The 18,626-nt window shown below is 44.8% G+C and overlaps 1 protein-coding gene across 2 annotated transcripts in view; it reads left to right on the top strand.

Annotated features, from left to right (window-relative positions):
* Positions 1–1,064: 1,064 nt before the first annotated feature.
* The window catches only part of SOS2 (SOS Ras/Rho guanine nucleotide exchange factor 2), a 41,668-nt gene continuing 24,106 nt past the window's right edge, over positions 1,065–18,626 (top strand). The window contains exons 1-9 of one of the 2 annotated variants that reach the window (XM_035097409.2): positions 1,065–1,416; positions 6,363–6,488; positions 7,863–7,994; positions 9,476–9,640; positions 9,989–10,192; positions 11,148–11,291; positions 12,156–12,266; positions 17,044–17,142; positions 18,371–18,498. In XM_035097409.2, coding sequence (XP_034953300.1) covers positions 1,327–1,416; positions 6,363–6,488; positions 7,863–7,994; positions 9,476–9,640; positions 9,989–10,192; positions 11,148–11,291; positions 12,156–12,266; positions 17,044–17,142; positions 18,371–18,498 — 1,199 coding nt within the window. In that variant the 5' untranslated portion in view covers positions 1,065–1,326. The remainder of the gene's footprint in view (positions 1,417–6,362; positions 6,489–7,862; positions 7,995–9,475; positions 9,641–9,988; positions 10,193–11,147; positions 11,292–12,155; positions 12,267–17,043; positions 17,143–18,370; positions 18,499–18,626) is intronic. The other variant, XM_060270091.1, reaches the window with a different exon arrangement.

The following is an 18,626-nucleotide window of genomic DNA, read 5'->3' as shown; positions in this document are numbered from 1 at the left end:
CATTCATTCTGATTTGTTTGCAGAAACATTGGATGGCAATGTGTCAAGCAAGTGCCATTCCACACTTTCCAGTGCACTTTGACCTCTGGTTCCTTACTGCAAGAAGTCCTGTGGAGAACTCCCAATCAACTTTTAAGTCCACAACCTGAACCTGCAGGTACACAACTGGCTCTCACCCCAAAATAGTTACAGCATGGAAGTGTCCTTGGGGTATAAGGCCTGTTAACACTATTGGCCATGCCGACTGTCTGCTGCAAGGTGCCCTAAAGAGCCCTATCAATATTCCATCTGCATTGGAATTTTGGAACAGCTGAAGCTGCCCCCTCCATTCCCTACCGATAGTTTTGTCCTGAATTTCAGGTCTTCTCTCTCTCTGTGCCAAGTTAGGGATCCTCTCCAAATGCATGAGCTTGAAAGTGTGTGTGAAAGGTCATGCATTTAAGCTCTGGGTAGCCAAGCACAGCTTTACAAATTCAGGGGTATGTCTGTGTGCGCGTGCATGCGTGACAAATTGGGGTCACTCTGTTAGGCTGCAATAGATTGTAATGGATTACTCTGAAGTCACTTCAGCACCAGATGGGGGGAAACCCCACCCCCACCCCGTATTTTGCCAGAACAAAGGTGGCAACACTAATCATAGCTGCCAAGTTTTCCCTTTTCTCGCGAGGAAGCCTATTCAGCATAAGGGAATTTCCCTTAAAAAAAGGGAGAACTTGGCAGCTATGACACTAATCCGTCCCTAACTAGTACTGTACCCCTTTATAGTCCTAGCCCAGGATAGTTCCCCAACACTTGCAGAGCAAGACGGACAAGCCTGCGTCGCCACTTTCACTTTCTGCAAAGCGATTTACACTCATTTCCCCACCCCTTTTCCAACGCCCAGGAGAAGGAGGGGAGCCTGCGGCCCCGCCCCTCTTCAGGCTCTTGAAGGTTCCGCCCCTTTTTGATTGGCACCCGCCTCTATATTTCCTCCTCTGCCTTTCCCCGCTTGGGCCGGTAGAGGGCAAGGCAAGGCCTAACTTGAGTGGGAGGGGGGAAGAGGGAGAGTGAGGAGGAGGAAAAAAAAATACCAGAGGCCGGCCGCTGCGCCTGCGCAGTGTGTCCGGGACGGAGGCGGCCGCGGCCCAGGCTTGGGAAAGCGGAGCGGCGGCGGCGGAGGCGGCGCCTGCTGCGGCTTGCGGCGGGGCCGGCGGCCTGGGGGAGACGCGGATGTGACCGCGGCTGGCTGGGCTGGGCCTCGCCGGCGGGTAGCCAGGGCCGGGGAGGGGGTGAGCGCGAGCGCCCCTCCCCCCGCTCCTCACGAGGGGGAGGGAAGGAGGGGGGGCTATGCAGCCGCCTCAGCCGCCCCCCTACGAGTTCCTCAGCGAGGAGAACGGGCAGAAATGGCGGGGGCTCCTCGTGCCGGCCCTGCGCAAGGTCAGTCGGTCGCTCTCGCTCCGCTCCGAGCCTCCCTTTTCTCCGCCGGCGGGCGCCCCGTCATGCGCGCGCACCCCTCCCTCCCTCTCTCTCTCTCTCTCTCTCCGTCTGTCTTGTCGGTCTCTCTTGCGCGCGCACCTGGGTGGTGGGGGCGGTGGCGGGAGCCCTCGGTTATCCCGGCGACAACGTCGTCGTCTAGGCAACGGGATCCCACCTCCCCCTCCTAGCACTCGCCTGCCTCCCAGTTTACCTCACGGAAAGGTTCTTCGCGCGGGTGGGGTGGGGGCGCCAGCCACCGGTCCAGTCCCTCCAGGGAACGCCCCTTTCGTCCTCTTCCTCCAATCAGGCGGCCCCTCTGCCCTCTCCTCAGCCCCGCTCGCCTCCGTTTACCTCAGAGGCGCCTCGCGCGCACCTGCGATCACACCCACGGAGACCTCCACCCACCCCATAATAATGCGCTCTGAGTTTCCCGCCCCCTCGCTGTCCCCACAACTATTTTGGGTTGTGTTCATGAAAGTACAGTATACTACCGTGCCCAAAAACTATCGGGGTGGTGGTGGTAGAACTAGAAAACAGAATAGCTTTGAGAACAATTCGATATAAATCTATATATCTCCTCAGTGCTTTTTAACCTGGGGGTCTTCAAGGGGACTGGCACCTTCCCCCCCCCCAACAGTGATGGCCAAACTTGGGACTACACTTCCCATCATCCCTGACCAGTCTGGCCCTGTTAGCTAGGGATGATGGGAGTTGTAGTCCCAAAACAGCTGGAGGGCCGAGTTTGGCCATCACTGCCCTAGAAGAACAGCATCTGTACCCGTTATCTACCACAAACGGCACGCTAGCCTCGTGTCAGGGCACCACTGCCCAATTTTGCCTCTCCTTGGGAAGGGTGGAATAGGCGTTCAAATAAAATACTGTAGATAAAATTTTGGGTTGCCCCAGAAACCCTCCATAAACAGAAACATTTCCCACAGCTCCATCTAAAAACAGCCTGTACCCACCTGGCACCCGCCTAGTGTTCTGAACTACAACTCCCATCATCCCCAGCCAGTCCAGCTGTCTTGGGCTCTGATGGGGGTTTCCAGATGTTTGGGGCGAGGCAGCTGCATCCCGCTTCTCTTTCAAGCTGAGCTCCTTTCCCCATGTCCACAGCCCTGTTTTGCTCCTTAGGATCTCTCTCCACACACCGGCCAGATCCCACCCACAGTCCCAACACAGCAATCTCCTTGCACCCTCCGTCTCCCTGCACTTTTCTTCCCAAGATGCACAATTTGGTCCAGGCTTTGGTGGAAGGGTGGGGAGAAGAATTGAGCACATTTCTGTTTACGCCCCTGCTTCTCTCCTTGCTTCCCTGCAGCGGGCTATTTGTAACTGAAGTCGTTTGATCTCTGCTGCTTTGATGTCATTGTTTCAGATCCTGTATATATTCCTACTCTGGGACATTTGGGTGAAGGGTGGGTTGTGAACAGCTTCTAATAAATAACATTTCTAAGGTTATGCCGTAGGTAAGGCCGAAACTTTTTTAAAAAAATAAAAGGATCAGATTGTGGGGTTTCTCAAAGACAAGGTGCTGGCTCCCATCTTGGAAGTGTGATGGTCCTTTACTGTCACACATCCTCACACTCCCCTGCACAAACAATAGTGTCAGAGACCTGTTGCAGATACTGTACTCTCCACTCTCCTGCCTTTGTTCCTAAATATGCAAGTTTGCTTATTGCAAGCACTGTGCACTTATTCTTCAATCAAAATACTCCCTTCTTTCTAGAGCATGCACCTATATGTTATAGCTCCCATTTTTGTATTTACGCCGTATCTTCCATGCCCATTATGTCCAATACACACAGGGAAAAATGTGCAATTGTCATTGTGTACACACACATGCGCACACACAGATGATCATTTCTGCACCATTTCCATCATGGCACAGATGTCTGTTCCCCCTTTTCATATATGTACAAGATTTGTGTTGCTTACTATGAGCCCAGCACCAGTCAGTCTCCAGGCACAGGAGGCTCAAAAGAGACTGCTGTGTAATTCTTGGTGCTTTTTTTATATTCTTCCCCCCACTTTCTGAAAGAAGGGGGAAGAGGAACAGGGGAACCTCGAAAGCACCTTCCACTGGTTAAAGAGCAAATGCTGAGTGTCAGGTTGGAAGGGAAATTATGAGTGCTAGGAACTCCACCAGATGTTCAGAAAATCATCTTTGTTCCTTTTGCAAAAGTATACTAACAGACGATCAAGGGCTGTTATTTTTTCTTGAAGTGCAGGAGATTGTCATATGCAGCTGTGTTTATTGTAAACTGATTTGTACTTCTAGTAGCCATATACTGTATGTTTTTCCTTTCCATTCTGAGGGTGAGCTACCCAGGCAGGTGTTCTTATAGCAGCTCCAGACATTAGTATGGATGTAAAAAAACTGTGTACTGTATCTGAGAAACAGAGTAGGAGGAATGAGAAGACTACTAGTACATCTTTCAGTGATGCCTTGAACATAAATCAACAGGTGTATAGAGACTATTATTTTAAAACAAATCTATGAAAGTAAGATGCCACCTTTGTTGTTCTGTTGCATAATTACTTGGAAATAAATCCCACTGGGTTCAGGACTGAAACGTGTTGAAATTCTAATTTAACCTTTGTAGATTCATTCTTATTGCATTTCCATTCCAATTTTCTTTTGAGTAAAGAGCAACTAAATCAAAGCTTCCAGGGAATCTCATGCAGGAATTCACCAGGCTGTGATCTGATTTACCTTTAACAAGGCAGCAGCAGCAAACACCATATGTCCTCAGCCTATTTTTTGGGCCCAGAAAGGGATTCAGCGGTGGTAGTTTAGCGTGAGTCAGCTGATGGAATGTCTTCTCAATCAATAAATAGAAAGCAATAGTTCCTTTTTCCACAATAGTAGCTGTAGTTTATCTAAACAATTAACCTTTGATTTTATACATGGCAAACAGTTTTTAAGGCATTTTTAAATGACATCTTTTTGAGGGAAAGTCTGATAGTAGATATTTCAGATCCATTTGAAAGTATGGACTGACTGGATACATACAGCATTGATTGCGATTGTGTACAGATTTAGTTACAGGTAGGTAGCCGTGTTGGTCTGACGTAGTCGAAACAAAATAAAAAAATCCTTCCAGCAGCACCTTAAAGACCAACTAAGTTTTTTATTTTGGTATGAGCTTATAAGCGTCTGGGGACTTCTATTTCAATGTATCTGAAGAAGTGTGCATGCACACGAAATCTCATACCAAAATAAAAAACTTAGTTGGTCTTTAAGGTGCTGCTGGAAGGAATTTTTTTATTTTGTACAGATTTATTTCTGCTTAGAACCCATTGACCTCTATGAGATCCATACACATGCAAATTCACTATTCTTTCCAAGTTAAAGTAACATTTAAATATAGCTTTACCAATTTTTATGAATGAATTGAGCTTCCACAAGCACGGAGCACCAGGTATTTCAAAGCACAGCTTCAGTCCTATGCCTTTTTGCCTGGGATTAAGCCACACTGAACTTTAACTTCTGGGTAAACATGTATAGGGTCACCCGGCAAAAGAACATACCGAGAGACAGCTCGGCTGACACTGGAGTTCTGGAGATGACTCCATTGCATAATATGCTTTATATACCGTAGGTCTGCATTTTTCTGTTTTCGTTTTTATATATAGTTGTATACCTCCCCGTGATCATTGGATGGTGGGCAGTCTAGAAACAAAATTATAGTAGCTGAAAATGAACACTGTAGTGTTTTGGGTCTTCCTCAGCTAATACCAGAGCAGGTTTTCAATTCTGTTCCTCATCTTTGCTTCCTTTAAGCCTATACTAACTCTGTGTTTATATGTTTTAAACTTTTCAAACATTTGCAATCTGTTCACATCCAACAGAACCTTGCATCTGCCCTGAGACCTAAAATCTAATGGCAGACCAAGCTTGATAGAAGACCCATGTCAAGGATGCAGATGGGTGGAGACGTTCATCAGGGGAAAGCTGTATGCAAATAAGGGAGCATGGGAGAAGGACAATATATTTTTCCCAGCACAAAGTACACATCAGCAGAAAACCCAGCGGGGAAGGAAGAAGTTAACAACTTAAGGAACAAGTTGCTGTAACACTGCTAAATGTTTATGTCAGGGAAGTAGCTGGAGTGGCAATTAACTACACCACACTGCCATGGCTTAATTTCTTATGTTCATCTGCACAGTTCTCCTCCTTGATAGTGTGTCTGATGGACAGAACAGGGCTGGCTGCTTTAAGAGTTTCTGAGCCTGTCAGAAATTTTTATAAATAGTTATAAGTAACTATTAACTTAATTCTCATGTAAGAGATTTCAAAATAAACAGTCTGTACTTCAGCAATTATGTTTAACGTCTTCTATTTTAATTGGACACTTTGATCCCTTCTGCCTCCGCGTAGTCTCAGCAGAACCACTGAGTTAGTTTCTGTTTCCTAGATTAGAATAAGGGACATACAGTCGTACCTCGGTTTACGACCCGCTCGGGTTGCGAACACTTCGGGTTACGAACTCCGCAAACCCGGAAGTGTTTTCGGCGCGTCCCGCGCATGCGCAGAAGCGCGCGCTCGTTTTGCGACATTTTCGGGTTACGAACCGCGATCCGGAACGGATCGTGTTCGTAACCCGAGGTACTACTGTAATTGGAAGGTTCTCTGTTGAAGAACTTGCTGAATGAATGGCAATTCTTTAGCAGCACATCATTGCCATTTTGGCAGACCAAGGCTATGGGCAGTTAGGGAGAGAGGTGGTTGTAGACTTTTAGTTAATGAAGTAAAATTAAACTTTTATCACTGCATAGGAATTCATTTTCTCACATTTTGTTTTGGGATATGCTGGAGAAACTGGGGCCTTGAAATGATGAGCAGGGCCATGTTGTCACTATCTGACACTCTGTTTTCTGGTTGAATTAAAATCTTTGTGCAGGTACAGCAGCAAGTCCACCCCAACCTTTCAGCCAAGGAAGATTCCCTCTACTACATCGAGGAGTTGATCCTTCAGTTGCTAAACAAGCTATGCATTGCACAGCCACGGACTTTTCAAGATGTAGAGGTACGAATGCAAGGGGAAAGGCCCAGGTGTTTCACTTACAAAACAATGTGGGTAGGAGAAAGAGGAACTGAAAAGCCTTTACTGCAATCCAAGCTGAATCATGACAGGAGCAAGCCTGCTGGAGAGCATGTGGTCTGCTTCCCTGAACTAAGAAAATAGACACTGAAAATTATGCTTGCATTGTGCAGGTACAGATCTGTGGAACAGGCAAAGCCCTGGTTTAAGGAACTGGGCAGCATGTGCAGTTGTCTTCTGTGGCAGGAATGTATTAATCAGCAGTGTCTTCTGAGCACAAAGCAGTGCAAGGGTTGGAGAGTTGCTTTGCTCTGACTGCAAGCCCTTGTGTTCAGTGAGCTGCATTTGGCAAAACATATACTGTACAGCCAGAGAAACTGCTTTTCTGTTGCCATATGAGGAGTACTTGAAGGAGCTAGGTATGTTTTGCCTGGAAAAGAAGAAACAGAGAGGAGAGATGATGGCCATCTTCAAATATCTTAAGGGCTGTCACATGGAGGAGGGAGCATGCTTGTTTTCTCCTGCTCTGGAGGGTAGGACTCAAACCAATGGCTTCAAGTTGGAAGCAGCCCAGAGTGGCTGGGGAAACCCAGCCAGATGGGCGAGGTATAAATAATAAATTATTATTATTATTACCATAAGAGCTGTTCAGCAGTGGAACAGACTCCCACGAGGTGGTGGACTCTCCTTCCTTGGAGGTTTTTAAGCAGATGTTGGATGGCCGTCTGTTATGGATGCTTTAGCCGAGATTCCTGCATTGCAGGGGGTTGGACTAGATGACCCTTTGGGTCCCTTACAAGATTCTATGATTCTATGAACAAACCTGTAGAAGAACTGTGATAGAACACACATTTTCTCACAGTCATACCTCATGTTGCGTCCACTTCAGGTTACGTCTTTTCAAGTTGTGTCCTGTGGCAACCCGGAAGTACCGGAATGGGTTACTTCCGGGTTTTGCTGGATGCGCAGAAGCGCTAAATCGCACTTTGCGCATGAGCAGAAGTGATAAATGGTGCCGTGCGTGCAGACGCAATGCTTCTGGATGCGAACGCTTTGAGCTGCGGACGTGCCTCTGGGATGGATTACGCCCGCAACTTGAGGTTCCACTGTATTGCACTTGGTTTACTCCACTGTGGTTTGTCTTTGTGCAGGGAAAACTTAACAGTAGGTTTTTGAGAAGCAATTTGAGAGAAAGGTTTGGGTGCAAAAGGCTGTGGGGAGGAGAGGGATATGGCCTCAAAGAAATAATTCCCATGCTGTTGTGGCCTCTGAAAGAAGCTGTGGGACGAGGTGTGTGCACCAGCTTTTCCTTTTAGAATCCCGCAGCTATTTTACAACCCATTTTTTACATTTGTGCAGGAGCGAGTTCAAAAGACGTTTCCTCACCCCATTGATAAGTGGGCGATTGCAGACGCACAGTCTGCTATTGAGAAGCGGAAACGAAGAAGCCCCCTCTTGCTGCCTGTGGACAAAATACACCCTTTATTAAAGGTATGTTGTTGTAGTGAGAGCTACCAGCTGGTTTAAAATGCCATTTTCAATCTCTATTAAATTTCAGAAACGTTTTAAAGCATGTAATGCCCCAAATTTATATTTTTTAAAAACCCAACAGCAATAAGAATCCAGCCATCATTCAAAGTGCTGGTTATGACCTATAAAGCCCTAAACAGCTTAGTTCCAAGCTATCTGAAAGACTGTACTCCATCATAGAAACCTACCTGGGTTTTGAGCTCTTCTGGGGACGTCCTTCACTCAGCCCTGCCACCCTACAGGCCTACTTGGTGGGGACGTGGGAGAGGGCCTTGTTGGTGGCTCCTCCCGGACTTTGGAACTCCCACTGTAAAGAATCCAGACTGCCTCTCACCTGGTTGCCTTTCTGCCAGCAGGTGAAGACTTTCTTGTTCCAACAGGCTTTTGGGAACTGACGGCTTTTAATTTAGGGGCAGGTGCCGTGCTGTTTTATTGTAATTATTTGTATGGTTTTAATCTATTTTATATATGTATATAGTTTTTATACATATATGTGGGGTTATCGATTTTGTTTGTTATTAGGGGATGCATTTTTGTGTTTTTGTACTGTAAACTGCCCTGTGATCTTCGGATGAAAGGCGGTATTGAAATTTAATAAATAATTTTAATAATTATTATTATTATTTGTTGTTGTTTAGTCATTAGACTCCCTGGAAAAGATCCTGATAATAATTATATCACTGTTTAATTGTTTTTTTTAATTATTGTTTTCTTTATATTTTTAGCAGTTCTTATTTTTATTTGCAAGTTGCCTTGGTTAATTATTTATAAATTAATAACAACAATAACAATAATGGACTGGGGTGTTTGCTGGGGGTTGGGGATTTTTTTTACTGTTGCTGTTGGTTTTCTGTATCTTTATTTGGCATCTTTTGATTTATGTGGAAATTGTTCCATTTGGTTGTGTATTTTTTATGTCGTATTTATTGTTTATGACTGCTTTTGTTACGTGGCAGTTATATATTTATTTCATGTTGTAATCTGCCTTGAGCATGGTCTGAACTGTTAAAAGGCGGCATACAAATAAAAGAATGTATGTTTGTAATAGTAACAGCAGCAACAACCAGTCGGTTAAATAAAAGGCAGTGAGGCAGTTTTCAAAAATTCACAAGTGTATTTTGTCGTGACTCAGCATGCAATGAAGCAAGTAAGTGAGCAGAAACAGGGGGGGTGATTCCCAGAATCCCTTGCCAAGAGGGAGGAGGCGGCGGCAGAGGTTGGGGTTGCAGCTTCCTCTTCCTGTCCAGGCAGGGAGGTGGTTCTGTGGCAGCAGTGCTGCTATATGGCATGATTCATAATGGTTGCTGCTACCTTCAAATGCATTCTTGGACTCCATGTCTCTGTCATCTCCCTTTCTAGCCAAGGTTTCTGACTTTGTTTAAATCAGAGGAAAAATCAATGTGATTTTTTTTAACACTTCCCCTTTTTGTGCTGAATTTCAGGAGGTGCTTGGCTATAAAATAGATTATCATGTGTCTCTTTATATCGTGGCTGTCCTGGAGTATATTTCGGCGGACATCTTAAAACTCGCTGGCAATTATGTTTTCAACATACGACATTTTGAGATCTCGCAGCAGGACATTAAAGTATCGATGTGCGCTGATAAGGTGAGGTGCCATGGAAACCCTGGGCTTAGATGGCAAGCGCTTCATACACATCCAGATTCATTATGGGACTGTGACTTTTGTTTTATTGTTACTGCTTAAGAACCAATCCACCTTGACAGGATTAAAAAATAACAACAATCTCATTGTTTCGATATAAGCAACACACTTTATAGGACACATTTCTTCATTACCAGAATCTACCCAGAGATTGTGAACCCTTTTGCCATAAAATAGTAACATTACCCTGTAAGACTGGCTTGAATTCAGTCGCTTGCAATCAGACAATAAGTTCATATTTGACTATAGGAAAGTCGAGCATGAATAAAATGTGTGTCTTCTTCTTCTTAGGTGTTAATGGATATGTTTGATCAGGATGACATTGGCTTGGTTTCTCTCTGTGAAGAAGAGCCCTCTTCCTCGGGTGTACTCAATTACTATGACCTGGTCAGGACTGAAATTGCAGATGAAAGACAGTATCTCCGGGAGCTGAATCTAATAATAAAAGTGTTTAGAGAAGCCTTCCTGTCTAACAGAAAGCTGTTCACACCTAATGTAAGTCAGTCTTTTACCGTGCCAACCCTTTTGTGCTTTAAACGATTGTGTGCTTTGAGACACAAACAGGGTGGAAGTGGGAAGAAGCAGAGACTAGGTTGGCTATCACAAGGAACACCTGACTTGGAAGCTTTTTAGGGGCCTGGACTGTTGTCTGTGGATTGTTACTGCTGAGACGTTTCCTGGTTGGTGTGGTTTCCTTTGGCCATAACTTGATGATGGCCTAGAGGGCAAATCCCCATACGATAGTCCTTAGTTCTGAAAGGAAATTACTGAGGTAGGCTGCAGCAGCATTTTAAGAGTGCATTCCTCCCTTTATCACAGATTTATTGTGAGAATTTCAGTATGAAATTACTTCTCTGGCCCAAACAGAGGGCAAAGACAGAGGCAGCCCCATGGCTGCTGTTTTTTTAAAGGAATTACTTCTTTCTCCAGGGAACCACGGCAGTTCACATCATTCAGATACAACAATAAAAACTAGTGATGAAAAATTAATGCTTGGAAACCACAATTGAAACCTAGCCTTGTATAGTGTAACAGCTGCAGTAATGATAAAACCCCAAATGCCTTTCTGAAAAGAGGTTGCATATTGTCTTGTGAATATGTTTATTCTGGTGGCACAACACATGAAGAATCTTCATGCAGGCCTTATTAATATGAATGCAGTCTGTGCAAGGGGACAGTAGTTCTTCTCTGCATCTCTGGTGCTACATGAAGGAGCGGCCAAATCTCCTATCGTAAGAATATTCTCTGGGGTAGGCAGGGAGCAGGCTGTTAAAATGCTGCGAGTTGCAATGCAGCCTTGAACTCCAAAATGACCTGCAGCATTTTCTTCCGATCCTTCATCTCGATTCAATTGAGATCCTGGAATATATTTTCAGTCACAAACAACTGAACGTTTAAATAAGAATGGAGAAAGATGCATGCATATTCAGGGAGATTTTCTTTCCCTTAGGATATTGATATGATATTTAGCAACATCACAGATATCCATGAACTGACAGTGAAGCTCCTGGGGTTAATTGAGGACACTGTGGAAATGACTGATGAGAGCAGTCCTCACCCCCTGGCTGGAAGTTGTTTTGAGGACCTTGCAGAGGTGAGTTGGCCCAAGCCATTCAGTTTGTTGTGCTGCTGCTGAGCATGAGTGTCGTAGCTCAAATTCCTTCCTGGATAGAATGTGTTTCTCCTGCAGCAGAGAGTTCCCCTGCCCCAACACCACCCTCCAACTCCCATAGAGCAAAATGAGAATGGAACTTAGGACCCTCATCCCTGCTTACAAGTGGCTTTTACTCACAAGTAACATGTCTGAGCATGGCTGCTATAATTCGAAAGGAAGCCTCTGTGGTGGCCTTGGGCTGCATTAGCCTCTTTTTGCTGTCAGATCTATCTGTAAAAATATGCCAGACTGATTAAATGCTTTACCCTGCTGAAGGGGGCTAATGTGCTGTCTTCCAGATGTTTTTGTCTACAGCACCCATCATTCCTGACAGTTGGCCAGGTATATTAGAGTACCTGTCCAGTATCAGAAGGAGCAGCAACGCTTTGAAGTTATTTATGCCTTAATGTATTGAAGTTCTTTGTGTCTTCTGCATGTAGTGGCCAAAATCTTACATTATCCAGATGTGTTTCCCAAATATCCCTACTAGCTAAATAAAGTTGTCCACTCTATTAATGTATTCCAGTTATTTATTAGTTACTTTTCAGAGCCCAGCCCTCAGTACCTACTGAGATGCAGTTTTAAGAGATTTTCACATCTTTCTTCAGTAGATTTGAAATATCCAATTCCACTCAGTCTTCAAGAGACACTATTCAGATGAGGTGGTTGGGCTGCCATTACCCACATAAAAGCAGAATCAATATAACCACCGCCATCCTTGTATAATTCTCCGTCCATCCAGCCCCTTGATGTGCTTTTTCCTCTGTCCATCATGTACTTAGAATGCTTACTTTCTTTTCCTAGGAACAAGCCTTTGACCCGTATGAGACCTTGTCCCAGGACATCCTTTCACCGCAATATCATGAACATTTTAATCACTTGATGGCTAAACCTGCTGTGGCTCTTCACTTCCAGGTAGGAATGGATTTATGTAGCTCTTTAGGGGATTTGTAACCCACCTTTGAATCAAATGGTTCTCAAGATACAACAGATAGTAGTAATAATAAACTCACACTTACACGCAACCTTTAGGTCTTTGTTTGATGAATGGTAGGGTTGCCATACATCCAGAATTTCCCGGACATATCTAGAATACTGTAGTGGGAAGCAATGACCGGGCAGAAATCTGCAGAAATGTCCTGGAAAATCCAGACGTATGGCAAGCCATGTCGGCAATGCCCCGAAGGCTTGATTGCACAGTTCTTATCAGTCTTGAGCAGGGATCCCGATCCCTCACCAGTCACACTACATGGGTAAGGTTGAACCCAGTTCCTCTTTTGGAAGAAGGTGGAAGCCAGATAAGAGCTGAGCAGTTCTGCTTTCTCTTTGCCACCTGCTAATATTCTACCATCCTTACTGAGCAGCAGGCCTTCCTTATTCCTTCTTGTTTGGAATACAGTATAGCTGGAAAGTTCCTTTTGTTGCTCTTGGTACCCATTCCCAGCCTCAACGCATTCTGAGCTCAAGCTTTCCTGACACTCCTTGCAGGCTTTGGTCATTTGTCTCTCTTCTTCCCTGGGGATCTGCTCTTCTTTTCCTTTCTTAGAAGTGCCCTATTTGTATTTTCAACTCCTCTCTCATTTTTTTTTAAAAAATGTGCCCCATTTCTCTCATTTAAATTGCTTGTGATTGTGCTTTTAGTAACTTTTCCTTTGGGAACTTCCACTTAGGGCTCCTTAGTAGATCTAGCCATGTAGTCCTTGGGATTTCCCTGAGCTTATAAAAATCAGCTCTTCTAAAATCCAAGGTACACATTTGACTACGTTCACACTGATTCTACGTAAGATCAGGCATTCCAGCATTGCATAGTCACATCCCTACTACTTTAATGTCAGTGGCCAACTCTTCGCCGCTATTGGCTAAGAGCGAGTCAAGGACAGGCAATCCCTTCATTCCCTCCTCTGCCTTTTGAAAGAGGATGCCTGGAATTTGTTCAGAGATTCCATGCTTGATGAAGTTTGTCTCCCAGCATATACCCTGTTTCTCATATTTTAAGGCATCCCCATAAAATAAGCCATAGCAGGATTTTTAAGCATTCAAGGAATATAAGCCATACCCCGAAAATAAGACATAGTGATAGGAGCAGCAGCAATGCCGGCCGCGGCAGGAGGAGGAGGAAAAAAATAAGACATCCCTTGAAAATAAGCCATAGTGTGTTTTTTTGAGGAAAAAATAAATATAAGACGTGTCTTATAATATGAGAAACACGGTATCAGGGTACTTGAAGGCCACGTGAATACTAATTCTTGCTTCTCTCAAACATCTGTCATTTCTAAAAGGAAGCCACAGCTTCCCCTTGTTTTGGTGCTTTGTAGAAGTCTCCAACCACAATATGTTTTTTCTTGGTTAATTTTTACCCAGGTGCCTTCCATGGGACTACCTTGTTCGCTCTTTAGAATGTCTGTGCAGATGTACGGTACATATTTTTGACATATAGCACTAGTCCCCCTCCCTTCCTGTTGCATCCATTATTTTTGAACAATTTGTCCTTCCACTGCTACATTCCAATCATAAGAGTCATTCCTCCAAGTCTTAGGTATACCTATCCTGTTATATTTACCTTCCTGTCCTGGGAGCTCAAGCTCGTCTTGTTTATTTTTCCATTCTTTGTGCCTTCGTGTAGAGGCAATAGAAGTCTTGGATATTCCAAGGAGCAATGTTTCATTGTCTCCCCTGTTATTTATAGTGTGGGGTTTGCTAGGCACTCCACCCCAGATCTCCCCCAGCTTCTCCTGTAGTACCTGTGTTAAGTGCTTCCCTTTTGTACTCACCTGAAAGCTATTATTTGCAGTATCCACAAAATTTAGTTTAAAACCCTCTTGATTAAGTTTCCCATGCTTCTTCTAGGCACATTTTCCCCAGGTCTTGTGGGGTGAAGCCCCATCTCTCGCCAGTAAGTCGTTCATTAAGAAAGTTTTAACTGTTGTCCCACAAACCAGACTTTTCTGTAGCCATTCTCTCTGTGTAGCTGGTCACTCTCCTGAAGCTTCTTCTCTCTGTCTGTGGTCCTCTACCTTTTGCAGATAGAATTGACAAGAAAACCACCTGAGCCCCAAAATCCAGAGCTTTGTAGTCATATGTCATCATAGCTATGCCTGGCATTGTCATTCATTCCCATGTGGATGAGGAAGAAAGGATAATGACCGGTGAGCTTGATAAGTCTTGGCAAACTTGCCCATCACATCCTGGATCCAGGGAAGCGGCCCTCTTCACACCTGGACAGGTTCGGTTGGGACATGCCACCTCTGTACATCTCAGTCCGTGGCCACTGCCACCCTTCTCTTTCTGCATGTATTGGTGGAGCCTTATATGTCTTTGAAGGGTTAAGAGCAGGGGTCAGCAAACTTTTTCAGCAGGGGACTGGTCCACTGTCCCTCAGACCTTGTGGGGGCCCCGAATTTTTTTTGGGGGGGGGGAGAGAGGAACGAATTCCTCTGCCCCACAAATAACCCAGAGATGCATTTTAAATAAAAGGACACATTCTACTCATTTAAAAACACGCTGATTCCCAGACTGTCCGCGGGCCGGATTTAGAAGGCGATTGGGCCGGATCCAGCCCTAGGGCCTTAGTTTGCCTACCCATGGTTAAAAGTCTTCCTTCCCACCTTACACGACCTGTTGCAGCTGTCCTGTCTGGATAGTCAGAACCACTCTCATCTGAAAGGTGCTGAAAATGATGCATTAATTTCGGTGGTTCAGAATGCCTTTTGATAGACCACTATGAGAACAGAGTGCTGGGCTAGGTGGGCCTTTTGCCTGATCCTGTGTTCTCCCATGCAGTGCCCGCCCCTGCCTCCACTCTCGTCTTCTTTCCTCTGACCTTCCCGCTTCTGTCCTTGTGCTTCTTCGTTTTTACCTTCTGTTCTTCAGAGAAATAAACTTGCATTTGGTGCAGGTGTAGTCCATGTTACTTTTAGGCAAGGAAGAGTATTATTTATTTACGGATTACATTTATATATCACCTTTCTGTCCAAGGAGCTCAAATGTGGTATACATGATTCCTCTCCTCCGCATTTACACTTCCTGCGAGGTAGGTTAGGCTGAGAGCTGGTGACTGGCCCAAGATCACCCAGTGAGCTTCATGGCTGAGTGAGGATTTGAACCCTGCTCTCCCAGGTCAGAGTCCAACACTCTAGCCATCACAACGCACATGTTCCATCTCCTTAGCTCTTGTTGAATTCCTAAACTCTGCCTCTGACAGTGAAGTAGCTCCTTGCTTATTCCTTCCTTCATTTATTGCCTATAGGTTGCCTCTGTGTATTACTCCCAAACTTTCCCTCTCATGGATCACTTGAAAACTGCTGAGCAGACCACTTATTGTCCCCCCCCCCGCCAGTTGTAGCAATTTTAATGTGCTGTTCTAGATGCTGTGTGATTTTTAAAATTGTATTTTTGTTGCTTCTTTTGTTTCTTACATTTTATCGTATTGTATTACAATTGAAATCCCGTAGAATTATTCACAGGCACACCTCAGGCCACCTGAATGAGGTTTTTGGATCGCTGGGAACTCCTGGTTTAGACGATGAATTTGCCTGCTTCATAGAGATTGGAGGCCAAGCCCCATTAAGCTAACAGAAATCCCAGGCAGAATAATAATAATAATAATAATAATAATAATAATAATAATAATAATAATAATATTTATTTATACCCCAGCCACTCTTCAGCAGAGGATGCTGGGTGGATTTGCAGAGGAGCTGCTACCTCAACCGTTTTAATACTACTATGAATCTTCATTAAAAATTTATTTTGTTTTTAAAAACAGTAAAAGCAGAGGAGCATAGGAAGCTGCCTCATACTGCGTCGGACTCTTGATCCATTTAGCTCAGTATTGTCCACAGTGGCAGGCAGTTGCTGCCCAGGATTTCAGGCAGGAGTCTTTTAAGGCCCTACCTGGAGATGCTGGGAATTGAAACAGGGACCTTCTGCATGCAATGAAGGTTCCCTGCCTCTGAGTTACAGCCCTTCCTCTAGAGCCTTTAGAGCCCAGTCTCTAAAAGTGCGGATGGGAATGAGCATTGTCAGCCAATTTATAAAAATGAGAATGTGGAAGAGAGAAGAGTACAGGAAGCTGCCAGAATCATTGTCTGAACTAACCCTGTTCTACAATCTGTCTGCTCTGACTAGTGAAAGTTGTTGAGTGTCCTGGATGGAGATCTTACCTCTCACCTACCTGATGCTGGAGACTGAACCTGGGAGCTTCTGCGTGGAAATCATATGCTCTGCCACTCAGCTATGGTCTTTCCCCTTCTGGATGGGATAGCTCAGTCAGTAGAGCATGAAGCTCTTATTCTCAGGGCTGTGGGTTCGAGCCCCACAATGGGCAAAGGATTCCTGCATTGCAGGGGGTTAGGCTAGATGACCCTTGGGGTCCCTTCCAACTCCATGATTCTAGGATTCCCTTAAAGAAGATTAGACGTACATTGTGTTCTGATCTTTCAAAAACCCTCCTGGATTGCTGTGCCCCACCATACCAAATTCATCAAGGCTTTTAGGTTAGAATTATAGAGTTGGAAGGGACCCAGAGATCATCTGGTCCAACTCCCTGCAATGCAGGAATCTCAGCTAAAGCATTGTTTAAAAACCTCCAAGGAAGGAGAGTTCAAAACCTCCCAAGGGAGTCCGTTCCACTGTTTCCTCCTGTCTTTCGCGTGACAAACCACTTAAATATGGCTTGCTTTTTATTCTTCAGTCAATCGCTGATGGCTTTAAAGAAGCAGTACAGTATGTCCTTCCTCGGCTCATGTTGGTTCCTGTTTATCACTGTTTGCACTACTTTGAACTGTTACAGGTAAGCACATGCTCTTGGTAGGAAAGCAGAAGTGCAGTTGGGAATTATTTATATTTATCAAGGCCAGATCTGTTGGTGAAATATAGAGCGTTCCTGGCACTGCTTCTGTTTTTATGCAAAGAATGCTGGACCAGGAGGACCTTGATCTGATCCAGCAGCATATTTCCAGTGTTAGGCAAGAGTACATGTTCAAGGGTACACTTAATGTAGGTTAGTTATGCCAGCTGCTCATAAATCTTTATCATATATAAAAAGAGCCTGCTGGATCAGCCGAGAGGTTCACATAGTCCAGCATTCTTTTCTCGCTGTGACCGACCAAACGCCCCAAAACAAGGACCCAAGTGCAACAACACTATCCCAACTTGTGATTCCCAGCACCTCCTGGCCTGTGTTTCATTTTAAAACACATCAGTGGGCCGCAACGTTTTAGCTAAATGCATTTTGGAAGACCAGTTGCCGTTCCAGCCATCCCAACCCTGGACTAGACTGTTGTGTACTTCACAATAGCTGGGATAGTTCATTTGGTGGAGCCTGAGGCTCTTAATCTCAGGGCCATGGGTTCAAGTCCCATGTTGGGCAAAAGAATCCTGCATTGCAGGGGGTTGGACTACATGATTCTTGTGGTCCCTTCCGAAACTCTACAATTATGTGATTATGTTGGCTTCTGATTTTGAAGAAAGTAGGGCCAGAGGCAGAAGAAAGTCCCTTTCTAAGCCAAAATGTCAGTGTTTTGCCCTACAGGAGTATAAAGTAAGGATTGCTGTCAGTCTGGTATAAAAGAATGAATAGCTGCTAGGCACCGTCTTCGTAATTAAAATCCTGAGCCCACTGTTCCTCAAAAGCTTTTATTTTCACTGGTGAAGCAAGCTTTCAAAAGCTTCCCAGAGATAATTTCAATGAATAGTTTTGCAGTGTCTGCAGGAGGAAGTAAATAATTGAAAGGAATGTTCAACTTTCAGTGACTTGACTTCAAGGAATGTTCTATATCATGACTGCTTAGAATTGTGTCATAGAATTTGGAGTGGTCCACTGCAACCTGCCAGAAAACGTACCTATATGACGGTCACACAGATGTTTTAGACATGCTGCTTGATCCTATGCACATTTGCTCATGGGAAAGCCCTGAGGAAGCTAATGGAATCTACTTCCATGCGTGCTACACAAATCCTTTTTTCCCTGCCCTCAGCAATTGCTCAGGTCTGATGGAAATAAATGTCTTTCTTTTCAGCAATTGCAATACTGTAGTAAAGATGTAGAAGACTGCGAATGCTTGAAACAAGCCATCACAGCTCTCCTTAATCTCCAATGTAGCATGGAACGCATCTATAACAAGCACTCACCTAGACGCCGGCCTGGGTAAGAAAGTAGCCTAACGGTGGACTTGGCCATAGCCTGAGACCTTTGGGAACAGCAATTTGTAGGTTGAAGTTTGGAGGGGGAGGGAGATAGCGCTGCAGGAGTTGGGGCTGTGGGTGACACATCCG

Source organism: Zootoca vivipara, chromosome 1 (assembly GCF_963506605.1).
Source record: "Zootoca vivipara chromosome 1, rZooViv1.1, whole genome shotgun sequence".
NCBI lineage: Eukaryota > Metazoa > Chordata > Lepidosauria > Squamata > Lacertidae > Zootoca > Zootoca vivipara.
This window is presented reverse-complemented; position numbering and strand designations above follow the sequence as displayed.